The 24,983-nt window shown below is 35.3% G+C and overlaps 4 protein-coding genes across 12 annotated transcripts; 2 read left to right on the top strand and 2 right to left on the bottom strand.

The window, feature by feature from the left end:
* The first annotated feature begins 49 nt into the window (after positions 1-49).
* tex (THO complex 3 homolog tex) lies at positions 50-5,187 on the top strand. The gene is made up of 5 exons (XM_022068836.2): positions 50-382; positions 1,363-1,519; positions 2,165-2,369; positions 3,693-3,854; positions 4,004-5,187. The coding sequence occupies exons 1-5, from the start codon at positions 197-199 to the stop codon at positions 4,260-4,262; spliced, it is 969 nt and encodes a 322-aa protein (XP_021924528.1). The 5' UTR covers positions 50-196; the 3' UTR covers positions 4,263-5,187.
* Positions 5,188-5,304: 117 nt separating this feature from the next.
* LOC110832131 (NADPH-dependent diflavin oxidoreductase 1) lies at positions 5,305-24,019 on the bottom strand. Of its 9 annotated transcripts, none has more exons than XM_087350597.1 (10): positions 23,677-24,019; positions 15,567-15,658; positions 15,285-15,467; positions 14,651-14,902; positions 12,987-13,158; positions 11,267-11,518; positions 10,113-10,367; positions 8,527-8,691; positions 6,663-6,889; positions 5,305-5,610 (listed from the first exon to the last, which is right to left on the bottom strand). In XM_087350597.1, the coding sequence occupies exons 2-10, from the start codon at positions 15,653-15,655 to the stop codon at positions 5,382-5,384; spliced, it is 1,824 nt and encodes a 607-aa protein (XP_087206723.1). In that variant the 5' UTR covers positions 15,656-15,658; positions 23,677-24,019; the 3' UTR covers positions 5,305-5,381. The 9 variants fall into 9 exon arrangements, with proteins under 9 accessions (XP_087206723.1, XP_021924531.2, XP_087206720.1 ...); XM_022068839.2 differs by lacking the exon at positions 23,677-24,019 and adding an exon at positions 23,477-23,659; XM_087350594.1 differs by lacking the exon at positions 23,677-24,019 and adding an exon at positions 17,322-17,425.
* On the top strand, positions 17,451-19,049 carry LOC110832130 (uncharacterized). The gene is made up of 2 exons (XM_022068837.2): positions 17,451-17,589; positions 18,310-19,049. Exons 1-2 carry the CDS (start codon positions 17,457-17,459, stop codon positions 18,951-18,953), a joined length of 777 nt encoding a protein of 258 aa, XP_021924529.2. The 5' UTR covers positions 17,451-17,456; the 3' UTR covers positions 18,954-19,049.
* On the bottom strand, positions 17,607-23,440 carry LOC147873678 (uncharacterized). The gene is made up of 3 exons (XM_087350605.1): positions 22,332-23,440; positions 19,068-19,151; positions 17,607-18,251 (listed from the first exon to the last, which is right to left on the bottom strand). The coding sequence occupies exons 1-3, from the start codon at positions 22,436-22,438 to the stop codon at positions 17,870-17,872; spliced, it is 573 nt and encodes a 190-aa protein (XP_087206731.1). The 5' UTR covers positions 22,439-23,440; the 3' UTR covers positions 17,607-17,869.
* Positions 24,020-24,983: the final 964 nt, after the last annotated feature.

The raw sequence follows: 24,983 nt of genomic DNA on the forward strand, positions 1-24,983 counted from the left end.
ATCTTTTAAATATAGTAGCGCGAAAGTCTAAATTATTTATTTTAGAATTTCAGAAAATGTGTGTTAATGTCATGTTCTTACTACGCTTGTTTCGTGTCCAGAGAACATAGATGAAATTATTTTAATATAATTTTGTACAAAGGGCTTGTTATTTGTAAAGAAGAGGGCTGTGTGTAAACAGACATCGATTTTGAAAATGGCATCATTTTACAGTCAGATTGACGAACTTCAGAGTCATTTCAAGACTCATAATAAGACACGTGAATATCAAGCTCATTCTTCAAAAGTTCATTCTGTTGGGTGGAGCTGTGATGGTCGTAGACTGGCGTCGGGATCATTTGATAAATCTGTCACCATCTTTACCTTGGATCGGGATAGATTGGTATGAACAACCCTAACCTCTTTTTGTGTTTTTGAGCACACTGTTCATTAACTATTAATTGGCTATACCTCTACGCTCCATGTATCTTCATGGTACAATGCTTAATTAAGCATAAGGACTGTTTGTTGTGTAATTTATGGATAATTTTCGGTTTGCCACACAAAGATACCAGTTTGATTAAGAACAACTTTTTCCAGCTTTTGAAAATTGATATGTTAATACTTCTGTCATTATTTATCCAAACTATTGAATGTAATCTGTTGAACTGAAAATACTCACCCATATTGCTCTGTGCATGTCAAATTTTGGAACAGTTCTGAGTTTGGTTTACCAACCTTGCAATATTGGTTTGTGTTATATTTCATTGCATGCAATGAAAATGCATTGTGTGGGGTGATCTAAACGACCCCCTTCCCTCAGTGTGGCACTTTTTCAGTGCCCAGTTGGTCTAAATATGGAAACTTCAAATGTTATTATACTTCATGGTGCCATTGATGAGTGGATTAAAGTTGGATTTGAGGTTTTCACAGCGGTGAGTCTGAAAATGGCTGTCTTCTGGGTTGTTGCACCATGCAGTCTGGTAGAAGTTTGCAGACAGGATGGAGGCAGCAGTGACCTCTGAAATGTCAGTAGACTTCTACCAGACTACATGGTGCAACAACCCAGAAGATAACCATCTTCTGGCTGTAAGTTGTGGACCAAATTGGTCAAGACTTGAATGGATATGAGTCTCACAATCGTGAAAGTTGTGTAAATTAAAAGACTGCTGTCTTCTGGGTTATTGTGTCGTGTAGTCTGGTAGATTTCCACCTCTGTAACATTGGTGGACATCTACCAAGTACACAGCACAATAACCCAGAAGACAGCAATCTTCAGACTCATCGCTGTGAAAACTTCAAATCCTACGTGTGTAAATTATTCTGCCCCATATGTAGTACTGTAAGCTTAATGAAGTGAACATAAATGTGATTATTTTACAGAATAAGGAATTTACCTTCCGTGGACATGGTGGCAGTGTTGATCAGCTTTGTTGGCATGCTTCAAATTCAGATTTACTGAGCACAGCAAGTGGTGACAAGAGTGTTAGAATTTGGGATGCAAGGTCACAGAAGTGTGCAGCACATATTATTACAAAAGGTAAAAGCTTCAAGTGAAAATGTTGAATTGCTGTAGACAAGGTACTGTCCACAGACCAGGAGAAAAGCCCTGCCGGGGGAAGTCGTTTCTGGGGCGGTGCAAGGGGAATCTTTACTATCAAGTGGACTAGAGGGCTGCTATTGGTGGGAAGTGTGATACGTCAGAGCTTTACACTACTACACACTGACTGAAAAGCCAGAAAAGAAGATACACTTGGAAAACAGGCATAGATGGGATGATAATATTAAAATGGAATAGATTTGGAGGGAGTGAATGGGATTCATTGGCTCATGTTAGCAGACTCTTGTGAATATGGTAATGAACCTTTGGGTTCCACAAAAGGTAGGTAATTTATTTACTAGCTGAGTGACTATCAAATTCCCAAATTCAACGCAATCGGCTGCATGGAGTTTGTGTGGTGCTTAAGCACAAGGACAATTTAATCTTTGCATAGGTAGGTGGACACTGGGAACTTCCCTTTGAATTTAAAAATTCAAATGTCAAAATGTTTGAACATCCCTTTTATTAGCAGCTGTTCAAGATATTCCCAGCTATTAAGAAACCTGAAGGTTCAACATCACCACAGAAATCCTGGGATGATAATGTCTGGAGTCATTTCAGTAGTGTTTTCTTTGTTCTCCCCAGGAGAAAATATTAATATAACATGGTCTCCTGATGGCAACACAATAGCTGTTGGAAATAAAGAAGATCTTGTCACCTTCATTGATACTCGGACACACAAAATCAAGGCTGAAGAACAGTTCAACTTTGAAGTGAATGAAATTTCATGGAACAAACAGAGTAACTTATTCTTCCTCACTAATGGGCAAGGTTGCATCCATATTTTAAGGTATGGCATATATCTCAAAGTTTCAACTCCTTCCATGACCTTAACATGAAATCATCTGAAGCCATAGCTTTGTTTCATACCAAGATGGTTGGGTAATTCTCTGAATGCTACTGACATCCTTAGGATGGTATCTGAAATACAGATACTTCAAAATTAAAAAGTAAATAGTTGTTCAGTGTGAAGTTTAATTTTTTCAACCGTTTCATATGGATTTATTGAAAAATGGATTGTGTTTCAAAATGGCCACCTATCCATGCAAATAACCTATGTGCCAGTGAAAGAGTTTGTATAAAGCGTTTCAAAAAAGATTAGTACAGTTTCACATTTCACTTCTTCTTTCAATTATGATTATTTATCCAAGCCTATCAAAGTTTCATTTAATAACTCAAGAAGTATTTCCTGTGGTTCTTGACTTGTAAGCCATTGTACATCAATCATGCAATGAGTTGAATAACCAGGGTTTGAGTTCTGACAGAAGTACTGAACAATTCCATGGTACAGGGTCACAAAAACATGTTAATTACTGAGCTGTTCAAATCTTTCTTTCTGAAACCTGAGGATTCATGACTATCCATAAATGTCCATCATTGGATTCTATTGTAACCTAATTCAATCCATTCCTAATTTCAAACCAGATTTCTGAAGTATCCCTTTTATTATTATCTTCCCATCGATGTCTAGGGCTCCAATTCCCTTTTACAACCAAAATTGTATGCTACACATCATACTTGTCTCATCTGCCTTGATTTAATCGCTCTTAACAATACAGGCATACCTCGTTCTATTGCGCTTCACAGATATTGCGTTTTTTACAAATTGAAAGTTTGTGGCAACCCTGCATCAAGCAAGTCCTTCAGCGCCATTTTTCCAACAGCATGTGCTCACTTCGTGTGTCTGTGTCACATTTTGGTAATTTTCGCATCGTTTTTATAGACATAATGCTATTGCACACTTAACAGACTACAGTATAGTGTAAACATAACTTTTATATGCACTGGGAAACCAAAAAATTTGTGTCTCACTTTATTGCGGTGGTCTGGAACCGAAGCCGCAATATCTCCGAGGTATGCCTGTATTAGGTGAATAGTACAAATTGTGGAATTCCTCATTATGTTGTTTTCTCCAGCATTGTTACTTTCTCTTTCTTAGCTCCGCAGCACTTCAGAATCAAATTAAGTATGCCTGATAACTTTTAGTGCAGATCACCAACAACTTGACATCAAAATCCATTCTGTAGTTTCAGGAGTGAAACATGGAGGCATAACAATGAGATTCAGTATGTTACATGGTGAACTTTTATTCTCCCATGATTTATATTTTCAGCTACCCTGATCTGGAACTGCAGCATATTCTTAAAGCACACCCTGGAACCTGTATATGCATTGAATTTGATCCTACTGGCCGCTACTTTGCCACAGGCTCAGCTGATGCTTTGGTGTCCTTGTGGGATGTTGACGAGCTGGCTTGTTTACGTACTTTCTCCAGGTGAGCAGCCATCTTGCATTGAAAGATGAATGTACCGAAAAATAAAGTATGTTTTGCGCTCAGAAATTCAATTTATACTCAGGTAAATTATTTAACCATCATTAATGGAATTGGGTAAATTTTTTAATGTTTCACTGAATTTTATGCAGATTGGATTGGCCTGTTCGCACTATTAGCTTCAGCCATGATGGACGTCTCTTAGCATCAGCATCAGAAGATTTAGTGATTGATGTTGGAGAGGTGGAAACTGGAGAAAAAGTTGTGGACATTCCAGTAGAAGCTGCCACATTCACTGTCGCATGGCATCCCAGTCAGTACCTTCTGGCATATGCCTGTGATGATAAAGACTCTTACGATCGCAAACGAGATGCAGGGAGTCTCAAGGTGTATGGTTTTCCTTCAGAGTAAATGCACAATTCAAACAAGTGGATAACCACAATCTTAAGAGACATGTTTGTACATTTTTTTACAATTTATATTTTCAAATAGTGCAATGCATTGTTTGTTATATACATTTAATACCATCAAAGTGGCCAGCCTTGTTAGACCATTATACCTTATGACAATGTCCATAGGAGCTTTCCATGCCAGTTGCTGCACATAATACAAGCTGAATAAAAAAGATAAATTCCATCAGTAACTACACAAACTCCTCATTTTACAAGTATTCAATCAAAAAAATTTGCATCAGTACATTTAAGAAATTAATATTTCTTTCTCAATATGAATAATGAATTTAATTTCCTTCCTCTGTATACTGTATTGAGAGAAGTAAGCAAAAGGTGTGTGGATACTGAGAGAAAGAATAAGAGTGAAAAAACACTGAATTGAGAACTAGTTGGGGGGAAAAAAATATACACACAAATATGTATCAAAGAGGGTAAAGAAGGTATGGGATGGTAGAAAATGGGTATTTAGAGACTTAAGGGTGTCAGGCCAAATATATCCTATGTGTAATAAAGAAAGGCTGGAGTCACATAGACATGTGAGGAAACTACAAGTTGGAGAGGTGAGTTTGTAGACAGAAGATTTACAGGCAATGAGCCATAAATTGGAATTAGAAGGATAGATACAAATACAGATAATAAAAACTGCAGAAAACTGGGTTATATTTAAGCAAACAGAAAGAGAAATTGTACAGGTCAGTGAGGAAATATGAGGAAAAAATCATAAACTATGGGATGGGAAAGATGAGAGACATTGGTATAGTTTTAAATTAAAATGAAGAATGTTAAAATAAATGTAAACATACACAGAAGCAGACAAAAGACCAGGAAGTCATGTCCAACAACAAACTGTAACCAACAGATTCAATAAATGTCATAATTTAAAATGTCTGTAATTTTTTGTTAGCTCTCAAGAGAATTGAATCTGCAATAGACATGGTCAATAGGGATGTAAAATAATATAATGCATTTGGAACATATTCTGTTCACTACAAATTGGAGTATACAAAGAAAAGACAACTGTAGCCTTTATTTCATCTTTCAATACAGCAATACCCTCACAGAAAGTATGTCAGGCACATCAAGCCCATGTCTCACATTGGAAATAGCCAGTATTTTCTAAGTTTTGCATGAACTGTTTAGCTTCATCATGTGACAGTTTCCCAGCACCACAGGCCACATCCTTCACAAAAGCCTCCTTCACTCCCGCTGGCATATTGCTTGAGCTTCCAGCAAGGAATATCCATGCTTTAGATGACAGTAAATCCCACAAGAGAGCAGCCTGCTCCTTTATCAGGTGCTGCACATAACTAGAAAGACCACAAAAGAATGTTAACAACTAGTTCTGGAAAAACTTCTGCAAAGCAGTAATTACAGAATTTAATAATGCACTTCTGAACATTATTTACACTGGCAAGGAATCAGACTATGTTACATTTGTCAGCTAAAACCTCAAAGTGTCACACCATAGTCATTTCACAAACCCAGCTCCTACAGTTCATTAGGTACACTGTCAAATGTAAAGCTAAATTTACAGAGTGTTCCACTTGAAACACAGCCCTAACTACGACAGTATTTGGAAGCGTTGGTGACATAAATATAACAGGACAAACTGGTGCTTTTTATTTCGTTTTAATTTTTAAGAACAACTTTCAGAGTAGCTTTACAGCAAATGCCGAAATGTCTAACACTTTACACAAGACAAGCATTCACCCTTTTAGCATGTTTCCTGCAACTATGTGTTTCTGAGTCAATGTTGCCAACAGTCTATTCAACATTGTGTTTATGTTCCTCCAAGCTGCGTGGGTTATTTGAGAATCAACACATGTTCTGCCCATGAATATACCATGTTCTCACCTGCACAGTTTTTTTGCAAATGGCATGAGCAATGGCCTAGTAGTGTCACAGGGGATGCTGGAAGAGTGTATTACATGGAGGAGGACCTACTTCTGATTTTATTTTTGTACTGTATTATATGATTGTTGCTCGGTTGCATTTCAAATCATACACCTGTATACCTTGTGTGGTCGCCATAATGCTCAACATTCTGTAATTATCCAAGAAAAGCTCCATATCTTCTGAAGATTACAACAATTTTTCAGGGCCTTTGTTAAGTGGTGGTAGTATCACTTCCCCCTCAAACATTCACATACCTGCCTATTTATATTACTGGCAGTAAAAAATTACAAATTAGAAACTAAAATTTTTACTAAGAAAGATGTAAACAGATTACAAGCATTACACATGAAATGTCCAAGAGATGGTTCAATTCTGGTCACATTTTTATAATCTATTTCTCCAAAGATTCATTTTAATACCTTCCCATCTGTTCCAGGGTCTCCTAAGTGATCTTTTTACTCACATTTTATATTCTTGGTCCCTAGAAAAAGCACAAAATAATGATAGATGTTTTTCCTCCTGTAAGCTTAGCCATTCATTGCTAAAGTGAAAGTCACCACTTTTGTTCCGACATCCAAAAAACAGATACAGTAGTTTGTTTGAAGCCTGGCTCAGTGCTACTCTCTCATGAATATAGCTGCGAAATGGAGCAACACCAGTGCCTGGGCCAATCATTATTACAGGATTATTCTGAAAATAAAACAAGCATCCATTAATATAATTGTCTTTATCATGTCTAATGAAAAATTATTTGAAGAATTATAACACATAAATAATATCTATAGAGTCTACAGCACCGTTTCCCAAACTTTTTCCTTCATTACCCAAAACTGCTAATCAGAAAGTCCTTTTAACCCAATGTAGTTAAACACTAACTGCACAGAAAACATATATGACAAGTAAAAAGAGATCGGTAAAAAATAGTAAGCAAACAATGTGTTTGATGCAATGTCTTTATTTTAAACATCTCTAAACATTTTAGCAGCCACAAAAAATTTAGTAATTATTCACCATGAATATTTCATCACCCAGGTCCCAGCTAATGAGTACAATGCCACTGCTCCATCTTATTTACTAGTTCCACAACATTGGGAGCAATTGGAGACAGAGCACACCTCACATCCTATTTGGGGTTTTGTGCTCTTTATGAAGGCAAGAGTGGAAAATCCTACTTCACACATGTAGGTGCTCAGAAACTGCAATAATTGCATCACGGCCTACCCACATACCACAGGATATTCATCATGAATTGTTAACCAGAAAGACTCTAAATGGTCCTTTTTTTCTTCAAATAAAATTTTGCACTGACTGCTTGACCTAAGCTCCATCATTTGCTCTGCAAAACCATTAACACCATCAGGGATTTCAGTCAAGCCACACAGAAATGGGTGTCGTTACCCAAAGAAAACCACTTTTACCCATTTTTGGGTAATTTACCCAGGTTTGGGAAGCACTGGTCTACAGTATCCATGTGAAGAGTATCATGAGGAAACAATAAATAAATAAGGAAACAAAGGTGATAGTTCTTCAAGGAAAATAACCAAAAATAATAAATTTAAATTTTTTTTGCACATTCTTGTAGTAACCAAACAATTCCACTAAAATGTTTTTAGTTTTCCCTATTTAGCAGAATAGCAGTGTCGGTGATCCTGTCACATACCAACATATTCTGATCAGAATAGGCTATTTCTCTCATAGCATGGAAAAAATAATTGAAGTGGAACAAACTACAGCTTCACCTGCATTTACATGACATCTTTCACACAGACACTTGTGTAGTTTCTTACTCTTACTACAAACATGCGGGAGAAAGTGAATGCAGTATAACAATAAATGGCTGAGTATCACAAAAGAGGAATTGACAACTCGGTCTACATTATCAACACTGCATGTTTGGAATATTATCATTCTGTTTCCAACTTTACCCACCCTCCATCATATTGCCAGTAAGTCTTTTCACTGTATCTAAAATATTTCTGTAAAGTTTATCTCAAAATATAAGGCCACCATTTCATTTTCTTCACTTTTTTGTTCTTTTTTCCTTTATACTGCACATATCTCAATTAGTTTATTCACTTCAAATCAATTCCTGTTCTTTATAACGATCCAAGATATCCTTATTTAACCACAACTAATGTTTTGAACCACAGTACTTCCATTTTTTCTTCAATATTTGTCAAAGGTAGTTATTACCCATAAATTCATCAGACACTCATTTTTATTTGATCAAAGTTTTGCTTGACAAACAACTTTCAGGAAACATATCAGTATTCAGAAATGGATTAGTGTATAAGCATCCTGAAAGTTATCCATCTTCAATTACTAACTTCTGATAGTGGAAAATGAAAAGATCCTCTTCGTATCCAGACTGGTATATTCGTTCCTGGAGTCAAGCCTGCCAACCAGTTGGAACAAAGGCCAAGACGTGGAGCTATCAACTTAGTACGGTACTTCACAACAGCTACTAAAATGTGAATTTCTTCATTGTGAGCCTAGAAGAGATAGTACTGAAGTGAAATTTTACATAAGTAAAATAATTTATACTTTTTTTTTCCTACATCAAACAAGTCTTTAAAGAACTTCCTTTAAATCACAGTTTAAAGCACAATTCAAAACCATATAAAGTGAATGTCAAAGTATTATCAAACTGTGTTAGCTTTAAAAAGACATTTAATTATGTACTCCTTTAACTTGTGATAAATTTATGTTTATAAATAAGTCATAATGTTCATTAAGATTTTCTTGTTTTTATATAATGTAAATTGGTTGTATAATTTAATATTTTTAGTGGGTGGTTTAATTTGTAACATAACAATACTATATGTGAACCTGAAATCTTTATAACAGTATGAACCATACTTAAAAATCTGTATTGTATTATTATGATTTATTCCACATCCTACTGTCATCTGGCTAACTTAAGGATCCATGGAATATAATAGAGACTGTTTAGGTAGATGGCACATAAGTTACCACTCATATTTAAAGGGTTATTAGTGCTTTGAGAAAAGCAACATTGAAAGGATACATTCTATTGGAGTACACATTTTTCAAATACACTATAATTTTGCATATCTCAATCTTCTTGACATTCATTTATTGCAGAAAAAAAGCCACTGTTACAAAGCTAATCACATTCTAGATATCACACTTCACAGTCAGATAATATTTTTTCTTGTACTACATTAAATATGTAATGAATCAAAAATATTTACAATTCAAAGTGCAGATCTTAATAAGATCCACACTGTATGTCCTAACAATTTCTTGTATAGAAAGCCATCTGATTACATACCATGCAGATGTACATGGGAGAGGAGGTATAGTTCCTACTCTTTCTCAACCTCAGCACTAGATGGGGTAGAGTGGTCAGCATCGTGCCCCAGCCTCATGTCACCCCTGGGGACAGGAGGCTGGGTGAGCCCCCAGAGCCAGGCTGGATGCAGAGGCTAGAAGAAAATCTTCTGCCCCTGTCAGGGATTTAACCCCAATCGTCCAGCCCATAGTCAGTCACTACACTGATTGAGGTACCCAGCTCATCAATGTATTGTATAAGGATTCATTTTTGAGAAAATCTGAGTTATGCTGGACAAACATTAACAAAATGAAATTTGCCCAATAACTTTCAGCGTAACCGTCACCCTCCTTAATAACAAATATCATCAAAATTTGTGGAGTAGTTTTGGTGATAAGAATGCAGACAGCTGGACAGATATAATTTCATGTATTTTATGTACAAAGTGCATAATATATACCACAAACATAAACAAAATATCAAATGAGTAACACACCACTGATAGAACTAGAAGAGTTTATTTGCAAACAAGACTGTCATATTAACTGAATCAATCAATCAAAATATAATGGGATAAACCAATGCTAGCAAATTTTAAAATACAACTGAACAATTCACCTTTGGTGAAGATGCAACTGAGAATGCCCTTGGTCTGATGGGCTGGAATAATTCAAACATATATTCAAGAGGAATGTTTGCTGTTGCTTGTGGAAAATCCTGCAACACTTCAAGTACTGTTCTTCGTGGGCGGTTTGAGTAATTATATAACTCCTCTTGTCCTTCTGGTGTAGAAAATTCAGTCAATTTCTCTTTCTCAAGGTCACTGGTGGTAAAATTTGAGAGCAAGTGGAAAAGATAACGTCTTGGGACAGCCTGTAACACAAACAGATGTGTTTCACTTTAAAGGTGACCCGGCTAGAAACAGTATAATATTTTGATAGAAGCAGCATCTTACAGCAGGGATTTTATAGAAAGTAAAATCTTTCTCACTCACTACTAATTAACTTTCTTCCTAATTAAATGTCTTCTTTCAAAAACAGATAGTCAAAATTTTTTTTACAGAAGCAAAAAAATAATGTTCTTTAAAAAAATGCATGTGCATTTCATTTCTGTTTTCCTCCTGTATACTTTATGCTCCAGTCATTTCAATCTTTTTGATTTAAACATCCTAAGAACATTAAGTGATGATTAAAAATTGTAAATACCTTAATTGTATAATTGTTTTAATTTCTTTGTTACCAACTCTTTTTCAGACCCAAATATTGTCCTCTGAATTTATTCTCAAATACCCTTGGTATGTTCATGTCCTTAGGTTTACAAGGTTGGAGTTTAATGTTTAAATTCAGCTTTCAGGAATAAGCCACACAGAATAAAGAAGATTGTCCAGTGTTCAGCAAACACTACAGATGCCATCTTCAGCTTATTTGCAAGGGGGCAGTTCAGAAGCCCTATGGGCTATAGATCTGGTAGTGGGCAGTGAGTTGGATGTGAATCAAGGATTGGACAAACAAAGGAGTTGGGTGCTATGAAAAAGGTGGTGACATCAAGGTTGATGAAAAGATATGAAAAAAGCTTTTAGGCTTTTAGTGACCACACGGTTATGAGAAGTGCTGAAAAATGTTTTACCGCATGATTAGGAAAAAAGATTATGGAAAACATATTAATATTCTATACAGCTTATTCCCAAAAGTTTAAGTTATACATTGCCCTCAATCTATGAGCTTCCCTCACAGTGGCAGATCACAGAAATGGATATCATTTTTCATGCTCACATTCAGGTCCCAGTATTGCTCAGCACATCTTCTCAGTGTAAGAGGGTGTTTTAATGCTAGTGGCACAGGTGCATCACTGTCCTTTTCTTTCACATGAATCACAGTATCAGGACCTAATCTTCCATCAGAACCACATGACAACAGACTAAAAAACTGGTCAACTTTCTCTGATGCATTGTGTGGGCATACCATAAGAACATCACCTGGGGAATACTGCAGTTTTGGAGCTGACAAGTGAATAAGTCTCACATCCTGCAACAATGATAAGTATGTAAAATACACTACTCGCATTTTGTTTACACCAGATAGTATGGTTATACTTTTAAAACTTGTTTTCCATATCACCTTGACAGAGGTATTAGAAAAAAGCATGCAGCAAAATATACCACTATCTCTATAACAGACAAGTGATGGATAGTGGGTGATCACTTTTTTAAAATTACTATTACACTACAGGCAATATGAAAACAAAAAAAAACATAAGCACACCTCTTAAACATAAGATTTATTCATACCATCTACTTTTTACCTATTTATCTTCTTATTAATATTATAAAAAAAAACAAGCAAATTGCAATTTAATGCACATACTTTCCAAAAGTTTCTACAAAATACATTTTAAATACTGTTTCCTTCCTTCCCTACTGATTCAGCCATTTATCAGAAGCTGGTTGTTCACAGAGGGCCTTGACTTTTTATTACAAACTAATCAAATAATGCAATGTACAGCCCACAATATTTGTTGAAATATATGTGTTGGCTCATTGGTTGGTTAGTGAACATTTTTAAAATCACCATTTGCACTACATCAAATCATACTACATTCTTTAATTAAGCAAAAACAAGTATTAATTTCAATTCTTAAATGATGTTTTGTTAGACTTTTCAATAAACATCTTTTTTAACTACACCAGATTTCCTCGCCATTCTTGACGCATGATTTTCTCATTTAATATAATTAAGTGGTATATCCTTCACAATGTAAAATTTATAAATAAACGTTGTACCCAATTGATGGCACAAAATATCTTATACTGCTTAAGAGGTGAATACTATGTCAGTAAATGTTTGACAATGGTGTTGCTCATGCCTCCAGCTATGGTCTATTCAACCTTCATGCTTCTATCCACCTCAGTAATGGTTAAGTCCATTCTTGAGGTGAAAGAACTTAGGTGGAAGATACTAATAACCATAACAGTAGGATGATGATGAGGAGGAAGTGGAGGACAGAGTTTAAAATTAATTCTAAACCACAATGATGGTATAATACGCCTCAAATGCACAAAGTTTTAGCTCTGTCAAAGGTGAGGGAAGAGAAAGCCATACAGCAGAAGTATCGAAACTGAATAAAGCTAAATTCAAACAAGAGACCTTTAGGACAGAAGTTCAGTGCCCTACCACAAGACTGTCTGGTCATTTGTTGCTAAGACTATTGTGACAAATACTTCTAAAATGCCATTCATTTTAATACCATCACCAATTACATTGACCTCACAGGCTTTTGTATTTTATGTAGCTTTAAGCAAATCTACATTAAGAAGGCCTGTGATGTCTCACAATTATTTGCAGGATTTCAACAAGGTTCTGAGCCAATATCTGCCTCGAACATCACTGAACAGTACACAGTAATTTCTATCACCTTGACAGATAATTAAAGCAACAATTAGACAATGCACTACATAAAAATCAACTGGACACAGAGTCTGTTGATTATTCATACCTGCAAATGTAATGGTGCTGTAGTTCTTGTATTTTTAATAATGCTGACATAACAGGGATTGTTTTGTGAAAATTCTTCTTCCCTGTTATTACCCACTTTTGCCTCCATTAATTCTATATTGCTAGATGACTGTCTGTATGTTTCAGCAGTTTCACTTAGTGATACAATCCACCTAAGAAAAAGTTTTCATTTACAGTATAGGTACAGTGTTAATAAGCACTTCATTATGCTTCTTTCTGTTGAAGAGATGTAAGAATTACAAAGTAATTTCACCAGCACAAGAAACAAAATGCAAATACTTGAGAAACCTCAGACTGATAATGCCATTTAAGAGAATTCTACGTACAGAAAGAGAAAAAATGACCATGAAGATAGAATGGGCCACAACTGGTAACGAAGGATAAAAAGAAACTATAAAGCTAATGGGCAATGTTAAGAGAATACCTAGGAGATGCTTAAAAGATGATTCTGAGGCCAGAGCATGTATTAAATTTCCTGTATTTTAAAGATAATAACAAAGGTATTTCAAATTTATAATAGACAGATATTATTATTATTATTTAGTGTTCTGTCTGACGACAGGTCCATATGAACAGGATCCTTCCATCCTTTTCTCGGACTGGGACCTGTTCATATACGTTCTTGGCAGATGATCCAGAAGTGGTTTGCCATTGCCTTCTTCTGTGTGTGAATGGAGTAATTGTTGGGATGCCACGGAGGAAAACTCCGTGTTGCCTAGACCACGGCCTTGTCCAACACAAGTTATAAATTCGGGCACCGCCGGGAATCGAACCCGAGACCCCAGGATTACAAGGCCAGCGTTCTAACCGCTAAACCACCATGGCAACACAATACAATATTTTGCATGTAACTGCTACCTCTTAACATTCATGTTAATTTCATGCATAGAAAACCAGATTCTAGGCACCAGCTGGATCAGGCCACGGTAGGCCTTGCAGAACTAGCTTCATCTATTCAGCGCCATGAAAAGAGTTAAAACAAGTTAAAAAAGTTATTTTAGGGAAAACTTTACTGCCTCAGCACCACACTATGATAGCATACACAGGAGTGGTGATAAAGCTTTACATATAACCTTGTACAATACAGACGTGAATGATCACTCCAAGCTATGGTCAATTTACCCTGAAAGAAATAGCCTCTGGTACCCACCAGAGAGGAAGCTGGGTTATTCCCACAGCTAATCTGGACATAGAGACAAAAAAAAAATTCTGCTCTTACCTGGAATCAAACCCCAATCATCAAGTCTGTTAATGAAAATTCTCACATAATTTTCATCACTAGTTCCCAGGCAAGGAAAATGTAAAATAAAGAAACTTCTTTACATTATATGTTCAGAAACGAAAAGTGGAGGAAAAAATTGTTGTGTAGTAAAAGGTTAGCACAAATTAAGATCTGGCTATATTAAAGTGTACTATGTCAAAGTTTTAAAAAATACAAAAAAATACATTTGCAAAACTAGATGAAAATTGGGGGGGGGGGGGGCAAAAGGCTGGAGAGTAGCATTAATAGAAATAGGTGTATAAAAGCCCTGGACTGTGAAACCTTTTATAGAGTTCTCTCTGTTAGAGTTCTGTTATAAAACTTCTGTTATAAATAGCAAAACGTTAACTAACTACACTTTTCACCCTTTCTACAAGCCATACCTTGGTGGACAAAGAATGTCTTTATTTAATGGTACTACACCATCAGGCAGTGGATAGAGATCAGACAGCTTCCTCCATAAATCATTAGTCCAAGGATCAATAACTGCATTAGCACCAAGATCATGCTGATCATCTGCAAGACCAATGTGTAAAAGGGGCTGGCCTCCCAACTGCAAAAGGCGACGATGAAGCTTCTTTGCTACATAATTAAATTTGGCATATGAAGAATCACCTAAACCAAGAACAGCATATCTACAAAAGGAGAAGATAAATATGAGACTGACTGTTTTCCACAAAGGTATCAATTCCACACCTTACTGAGGGCTGTTTTCTGAGATTTTGCCACCTCTATCCAAAATATGAATCTTGCAATGGTAATCAAAAACATGTAAAAATTAATATTAGAATACAGCTCCTCACTGACTGTCTTTACAACTCAATTTAAACCAATGGCAATTTCTTATATTCATATTTTCCTAAAGTTGTGGTAACTTTTTAAGGAAAATAATGCACATCTGGCTGAACAGTTCTATCAACATTACACAGTATTCTTTTCCAAATGCTCTATCCATAATGAACAATAAATCTTCAGTTAAATACCATTACTGCTGCCAAACTTTAAGATATTACTAACCTTAGTCCTTGCAGTGAGTCTGCAGGAAGATTTTTCCGCAGCAAGAATCTCCAGAAATGTTTCATGTTATCTGGTTCTTCACCTTGGCCAGTCGTTGAACAAATGAATATGACAACCATTTCATATATGAGCTGTGATACAGGATAGTCATCCATTGTCCGAACAGGACCATGAAAATGGAATCTACATAATCACAAGGTTAATGACATTCATTTTTTCACCACAAACTTGTTAGTTTTACACTATCATACAAGCAATAATTGCCACATAAATGTAACTCACATCCTGGCTTCCCTCCAAATTCTCTCTGCAACATCCTGGGCAGTTCCTGTCTGACTTCCATAAAGAAATGTTATTTTCCGGTTTACCATTTCCTGGAAATATTAATTATTAACTTAATGAATAAGTGAATCAGTCCTATAAAAACTATGTAATATTAAATGTAGTGACATATGCTTGTGTGTGCGTGTGAATGCAAATCACGTCAAAGCACTCATGTTAATTGTGGTTACCTCGGCTAATATGGCTTTCACAGTTAACAAGAACACTCTGTCCCTGATGCAAATGTGTGACAAGAAACAGTATAGAATTTTACAAACCACACATGCAAAACAATGGTCAGACTCCATACATACCTTACATTACTTACATACATTCATAAATCTAGTTCAAGTCTAGAAACAATTTTAAAAATTTAGTCCACATGAATAATAATATTTGTAGTTTCTGTATGTAGATCATACATGAATATAACATTACTATATAACAATGACTCACAATCAGATCCAATAGACACCACAGCAACCTATTATCAAACTCCTGATAAACCCCAGAAAAATATCAATTAACTGAGGACCAATATTTTTGTAGTTCTTCGCATGCAAGCTATATTGCTTATAAAGATACTGTGCCATGCAAACATCTTTCTCCTTGTATATATTTGTTACCAAATAAACTGCACTGTATGAATTTCTTTTGTAACACTATTGTATCTATAAAATGTAGTGACACAATTATGAATGCATCTTTTATTTATATGTTTTGATGTACTTGTTTCTTGGCTCTACAACACGGTTGTGGGTTTTTGCAACCGCCTACAGTTATACTTAAACAGATACTTGTAACGAAGTAAAAAGTTATTCTTCCATCAAATTAAAATTCATGTTGGCTGGATTACGTTAGTTTTATTTAAATCAGTTGCGTTGGACCTGTTCTTATTATGTATGGAGTGGGAGTAAACAGATGAGGAACAAGAGCATGCAAATTACGTGTCCTATAATGTGAGCACATATGAGCTCAATGTGATTATATACGACCACTGTAATGTAAACGTGTACCTTGGTATTGTCACGTTTATGAGCCATGAGTTAAGAACCACAATAATTATAAGTTTGAGTTTGCAATAAAAACTTTTTCTGCAGCAACACAAATTTAGAAAAGTTTCTGACATGCACTACTAACTGCAAAGGCACGAGTGGGCTGAAAACAGTTGAGGTTAGGGTGAAAGCTAAGATTTATGACAAATTCCAAAGTAAAGAAAACCAACCCAAAATAAGATTCCTTAACAGACAGTTAATATCTACTACTGTGGGATACGCTTTACTCAACGCATTCCATTACATGGAATACTTCCACAATTCAAAGCCTTATACACACCATATGAGAGGGACGCATTACCAACTTGCTATGAAAACTTGTGGTTAGAAGCACGGAAAACACACTGATGATACCTATCAAAGATTTGTAACATATTGCGATGTTTGTGTGATTCAGTAAACAATCTAAGCACTGTCGTGTCCTTAGAAAACGTAAGGCATTTTTTGCACATTCATATTCCTATCCTATGTTGGTATTATCTAAGATTCCAGTTATTTGTAACAGTGCAAGGAGCATAAATGTCTCTTTATATAGGCACGTAAAGATAACGACACGAGCCCTTGCCGATTTTTCAGAAAATATTATTCAACGTTTTTCAATGAAACTGTTTATATCGATTCCGAGCTCGTCCGTTCCACGAACGAGTCTTGCACAACTTACGTCTCCAACGATATTTTTCCTAAATCTCTTTCAGTTCACTTCCACGTCTCGTTGTATGACAACGAACTTCTCACGTGAAGTGTTATATAATTTACAGTGTTTTCTTTTGAATTGTTAATATTCTTAATTTTTGAAATGGATGACGAAAAACTGATAGAATTGGTAAGGCGAAATGAAGTTTTGTATGACATGACGCACCCAAAATACATGGATCCAAGCTTCAAAAAATCAATTTGGAATGAAATTGGAAAGGAATTAAGTACAACAGGTAAAAAATACGTAGTATTTATAGTTGTAAAGAATTTATTAAATTTTAAGAACAAACATTAAAATTAAATTAACTGAATTTCACTGACCCTTAAATACTTATTAATCAATTACATTAAAAGAACCTTCTGGTGAAGACAAAAATGATTTGAAATTTTCTCTGACTTGGAATGCCTGATGAGTCGCGTTTCCTCCTCGGTAATTTAAATTTTGAAACTTTGATGGCATCGCTGTTGAAGATTCTGTTTCTTCAGAAGGTGTGATGTAACCGTAATACTTCTTCATGAAATTATGAAACACACACGTTGACAAAATGATATAATCGATATTATCGGGAGACGACTGAATTCTTCTGTTATAAATCCTGAATTTCTGCGAGAGAATGCCAAAGGCCAGTTCCAAAACGTCGATCCACTGTTTGATGAGACTTGAATGGTGACATGTTTGCCGTCTATTGCACCCAGGCAATTTGGAAACCCGCATCGTTTCCAAAATTCCACTGTTATGATTTTCCATTCATCTAAAGTAGGAAGGGACATTACTTCATGCATTAATTGCTGCACTATTGCTCTACACGTTTCTCGAACACTTTTTTGTACAGCAGCATGTCCAAGATGATAGTTGAATTCTATACTTTTCAAAGAATCTCCTGTTGCAAGATACCTAAAAAAAATAAAAAAAACGTTAGCCACAAATCGTTACGAATACTCTTTTCTTTCAGGTACGCAGTGTAAAAGTCGGTGGACTAACATAAGGGATCATTTCAGGAGGAACTTGAGGAAACGGACAACTAAAAGCGGTCAAGCTGCCCAAAATAACAAGAAGTATAAATACGAAGATATACTTCAATTTATTTTACCGAACATAAGTGAAATGCAAACAATATCAAATGTTCCATCGCCGGGAGAAAATTTGAATTTCAATCAAGAACAAGAAGAGGCTATGGATAGAGATCTCCAAGATAGAGAACAAGCTGATACTCCACATCAATCCTCAGGAAACACAAATTCCACATCATTGCAATCCCGAAAATATTTGAAACGAAATTATGCGGCCACCGAATCACCATCGTCTTTATTAATGAAATATATTATTAATAGGAATGAAACTGCACGTAAAGACACTGAAGATTCGCTTGATGCTTTTCTAATGGCAATCGGGGTCACGATGAAAAAATTTTCTCCGTACTACCAACACGTAGCGAAAGGTAGAATTTTTTCTGTAGTTCAAGAGACAGAACTACAACAGTTACAAAATGAACACTCATATGCACCAGGAAGTGAAACTACGGCATCTCGTCCTCATTCTGCAGATATGACTTCATCATCAGTATCATCAATTCCAGATAACAAATCAAACATTTAAGAATATTTTAACCATTTTCAATAAACTTCTTTTTTTAGAATCCTTTGTGTTAATAATATTTGTATGTTAAAAAATAAAGTTAATTGATTAAAATAATTATTTCATTAAACTTACCTTATACATACCGCTAAACGTTCTCTTGGAGATATTGCTTCTTTCCAGTTGGTATTTCCTTTACAATCACGGGTTGAACTTTTTCTAGAAGAATATTAAATGAATATTTACTCATCTTAAAATATTCAAAACATTTTTGGTCATGATCCATTAATTCTATATATATAATGAATTATCCGTGAATTTTTCTATTTCGCCACGCAGGATGTACACCCCATCTTCTATTACCATCCTCTTCTTCCAAAAAAATTGCCACGATGGCTAAATCTTCAATGGAAAATTAAAACTGAGCTGCCATAGCTGAACGACTTCGATTCGTCGAAGTTTTTTGTGCTCGGCCTCGTCCCGATTCCACGACGTGTATGTATAAATGGAGAGGCTTTATTCTCTGGCTCGTGTCGTCCTCGTGTCGTTATCTTTACGTTCCCTTATAAATAGACCTTAATACTGCTTGAGAAGCTAATAGTCGTCTAATTAAGAAATTCGCGGTAAGATGAAGCCCAGAGGTTCACAACCACAGATAACACAATGTCCTGCCATTTGATACACACATCCAATCATCTCATACCGTGGATCTCCAAGGCCTACTTTAATATTCTCATCCCATGTCTGCCACATGTCCTACCCTTCTCCTTGACGTCATCGTTCAAACATTTGGTGAATACAGATTATTAAGATCCACACTGCACTTTTCTTCAGACTCATACCAGTTACAATCGCGTAACTTTTTAACAAAATATACTTTTGCTCCAAACAAATTAAACAGAAACTCAACTTACGTCAGTACTGCAAAATACCCAATGCACAAAATATAATTTATGCATGTACATGAATACAGAATAATTTTCACTGCAGTTGGCAAAACTAGATGGTGCATATGCCTGCCTGGTTATCAAGATGGTATTACTATAAACCTGGATAAAAGGTTAAACTAGGCCATATGATAAGCATTGTGGGACTAAGAAGGATTTGTATATGCAGTGGCGAGTCCAAAAGCGGCTGTCTTTTGGATTTTAGCACTGTGTAGTCTACCAATGTTTCAGAGGTCCTTGTTGCATCAATCATCAGGGCAATGAGGCTTTCATGATGCTGCAAACCATAAGACAGCCATCTTACAATGCAGGTCTGTTTGTTGGGGGGTTTATATCATCACTCATAACCATTTACAGGCAGCTTGCCATGTGCTATCAAAAATTCATCTCAGCAACTCAGTCTAATTTTGTCATCCAATGTCAAAATTTCACTGCCATACATTAGGGATGTAGACATAAAGTTTAATATAATTTAAGTCTTGTAGTTCTTCGGGCCAAATTTTGTTTCACACATCCCAATATTTGTAAAAAATATAATTTGTGAAGCTATGCCTCTCTTCTTGATATGAAATGTAAAAAAAAAAAAAAACATCAATATAAAAGAGTGCATTTGCTCAAATACTATGCTGTCAATTGTATTTTTGTTTCTAATATTAACTGAGGTGTAACTTCATGTAGCTGAGAACGTTATATTTGCTCAACTGGTCATATTTCATGGAACATGTCTTACTTCCATATTCACAGTAGCCTATCAATTATCCCTTTCACGATCTAACTAAATCCAGTTCATTCTCTCATGCCCTAATCCTTTCATATTAACTTTAATATTATCTGCCCATCTTTGATATGTCTCTTCACTTCATGTTTTCCAACACAAAATCCTTTGGTCTTTTTGTTCGTGTAATTCCAAAATGTTTCACATTCTATTCATTGCTAAAATACATGCTGGTGCATAAAGTATCTCAAAACAATCAACACTATGCTGGCTTTGAGATTAATTTATTGTGTGAAGTCAAAGGACTTCAAATGTTGTGGATCTACAGTTCCAACAGAAACCTGTTTATTTTGTAATCCAACTTGTTTGACTTCTGCACACTTACCTAATTACACAAATTAATGACTGATAATATCTGACTGGCCTTCATGAGAATCAGAATGACCAACATGACATTAGTAGCCAGTTCATCTCAATGCTTCTTAAAACTGAGATTTCTAGAAACTCCTTCAAAATGTAGGGCTGTATGGCAAATATATGGTACTCTCCTGTCCATCAACATAATCTGGATTTATCAGACTTCATAATTAAATTAACATGACATCCACACTTACAACATATAAAAATATTTATAAAATTAAAACAGTGCTTAATGCAATTCTTCCAAGAACTCACCTCCATGACACTAGTATAATCCACTGTACAAAAAACTAATGTTACTATCTAATCAGTTTGTTGCAAATATAAATTTCATTATTATATGTTCTCAATTCAAGAAAAACTATATGAATTTATCTAAAGGGACAAACATTAGTGCTTATGTACCAAATATACCATCTGTAGCAATTCTACAATAAGAGTCAACATAAGAGTCCCTATACAGGACAGGATTACTAAATACAATGTGCTAAAATACCAATTATTATGGTCATAATAGTGAGTTGTCTTAAAGTTAACTGCATTTGGAAGGCTTGAAAAAATATAACTATAAATACATCAATTGTCTACCATAACAGTTGTTAACCCACACTTTTAAAAGCCCAAAATAAAAATATGTAAAAAAATATAACACAAATTTGAAATATGTCTCATGCCTAAACCACCAAACACACAATCCATATTTTGCCATGTGTCTTGTATTTTCTTATAATAAAGCAAATAATTATTTTATATTTACATCTTCAACCCTTAAGATGTGATCATCCATATTTCAATGACTCTATCATGTACCTATCATAGCTGACCCGCTGAGTAAACGTATGTGAAACAGTATTTTCTCCTTCAGAACTGTTAACAGGCCAGAGAAACTATTTTTCTATGGGGGAAAGAAAAAACACAATGGACATGGCAATAGAAACAAAATCACTGCCCCTGCCATGAATCACACTCTTGCTTGATCAGTTCACTGCCAGTTACTTTGTAAGCTGTTGTGGTTTCATTCCAGTCTATACTAACAGAAATAAACCATATTAATTCAGACTATTACTCTATAGAAGCAGCATTTTCCATCAATGAACTGCTCTGAGAACATTCTTAGATTCCCACAAACAAATCTATATAGATACCTTTTGTATGCTGCACAGCATTTCTTAAAATTGCTATCAGTATTAACACCTAAATTATATTACATTATCAATATATTTATAGTTACAAAATAAATTTTAACGTTTAGAAATTTTGTATAACTGTAACAAATTAATTACTTTCCTTAAGATGAAAAATAATTTGGATGCTAACCCTGTCAGATTTCTCCAATAACACTTTGCCCTTCCAGGCTGGGTTTTCATATCACCAAAAAACCAGTGTCTTACTCTCTCATATTTACTTGCAGCTCGCAACGGCATTTCTCTCGAGTTGCGGCAATAAATTATGTCCACATAAGTGCAAATTTCTCGTGCCTTTGCTATATGCTATGCAATATAATTGAAGCTGCACAATGCAGTATTTTAGAAAAATCAGAATTATGTTCTGAAAGTGCTTCAAACCAACGATTTCAAACACAGCCTAAAGATGTCTGAACTATCTCATACACATCAAATGAAAAGGCATAGAAAATCTTTTAATCCAAACACAGGGAAAACTGTGCTGAGACATAAGACATGACATGCCATATCCATTTGTAAATACTGTATGTGCACTGTGATCGTGTATGGAACAATGTCTGATGAATCATGCAATCAATTGGGATCAAGGTTTTGCTTAGAGGAAAAACTACAGCAACTACAAAAATTAACCTACAAAGCATAAGCAATGGGATAACAACAGGATGAACTAATGTTCTATCAGAATACTTGTACATAAATGCACTAATTTTCATACTCGTGACTTTGTTTGTTTTTATGAGATTAAACCTTGTGCTGCTTTGCCACTCCCAGTGTAAGAAGCCAGTAAGTTCTAGAAGCAAAAATTGACAGTGGAACCACGGTTCCCGAGAATCTTACGTAAATACGTCTTTGTATTTAAATTATCACCATCGGACTCTTTTAGCTTCAATGCCATCCATCTTCTTATCTCTACATAGTATTTCGCTACACACAAACGCAGCAGTAGCTTGAAGTGCGATGCGCCTTTATTTGTATAAATAAATGTTTGTAGAACCTAAACCATTTGTGATATGTAAAATCTGAAAACAGATATGGAAAGCTCAAGAGGTAATACGTATTTCGTACGCAATATGTTCCGATCCACCTCTTACGGTTTTCGAGAGGCGGGCGCTTAACGCGCCAGATGCATTGAAAATTGTACACATTGGTTCATTAAAATTACAATAAATGTATAAACAATTATAATTGCAATAAATTACATTACAGATTCTTAAAGGTCCCTTTTTGCTGATCATTTAATATATATATATATATATATTACATTACCCTTACTCTTACCATTCCTGAGGAATGAACGTTTAAAGGTGACTCGGGGCTGGATCCTATACATCTTCGTAACGCTGTTTTAGCCGAATGACCCTTCCGCATAGACGTATTTACGTCAAAAGAAGAAGCCTAATTCTCTTACACGAGTTCACAAATGCACATGAAAACATATTAATTGTGAGGAACAATAATAATAAATAGGAATCCCTTACCTCAAAATTTGTTCAATTGTAAGAGACCACGATGTCCACCGGCAATGATCAATTTAATCAAAACTAAAATGGAGAGTGTGGAAGGCGGTATCACAAATTTCATAACAATTCTTGTATAAGATAAGTACTTGTGATATTCTAAAACGTTTTTAACAGCACAATATTATCTACTCCATGACGCACTTCTACAAGCGATTCACAGCTCAGCTCTTTCCACAATAACGAATGCAGATTGTTGATGGCAGTAATGAAACACAACAATGCTGAATGAACAGATGACACATCTTCCTAACGCTGTTTTTACCGAATGACCCTTCCCTATAGACGTACTTACGTCAAAAAATTAGCAAATTTATAGGTCAATCCTGAATCAACAGTTTAAAAGTAATGGCAACTTCTACCAAGTTTTTATGAAAAGACTTATGTACATACCACTCACATATTGCCAACAGTAAAATGCTGTATATTATTACTGTTATAATTGCAGATAGTGTTTTATTATGCTTTTTCATCCAGTACTGGATGCAACCCTTTTGTGGACACAAACATTACACATACATCTGATGCAATCTCATGGACAAATTATGTACCAGAGAAAAGATATGAATGCTTCAAATCAGCAATATTTTGCTAAAAACAAAAGATATAATTAAAAAAATGTCCACTGACCTGGACTTATGCTTTTATGAAAGTTAATACAGGACACAGTTATGTTCATATGAATGAAAGTAACCGACACAACATACATCTATGCCAAAAAAATATGTCAACCAACAGAAAACCTACATACCAGCACTAACTTCCAGCAGTCTCTTAACTATAGCTGTACATTGGTGGGGTCTGCGAGTGCATTTTTCTTTCACCAATGTTGCATCTCTTCTTATTTAATTTAATTACATGTATTCTCAAAACACACTAACTATTTCTATGCCAGCAAACCAATAGAGTTGAAGAAGCTAGGCTTGCCCAATCTGATTACATAAACTGTTTTTCTACTGCATACATTCACATGGCATTATTATAACAAATATTTTACTTTTTACAATCCTATTTACTTTATGGTAACTGCTGATTTTTAGCTGGACAGAAAACATGATCAAGTCTCACAACCCCTCACAGAAAGAGCAAGTTAATTTCTTTATGGCTGTGTATAAGATGGGTTGAGAGCGGAGAATTTAGTATGGCGATATTAAATGCAATAAACATTATTATGCGCCACTGATATTCCATAAATTACAAGGCAAAATCATGTGTAGAAAAAAAACAACAGCAGCAGGTAATGGCTATTAAAAAATCTAGTGGTACGA

This window comes from Zootermopsis nevadensis, unplaced genomic scaffold (assembly GCF_977971745.1).
Source record: "Zootermopsis nevadensis isolate Lab colony 2312 unplaced genomic scaffold, Znev_1.0 Znev_ptg000017l, whole genome shotgun sequence".
Classification (NCBI taxonomy): Eukaryota; Metazoa; Arthropoda; class Insecta; order Blattodea; family Termopsidae; genus Zootermopsis; species Zootermopsis nevadensis.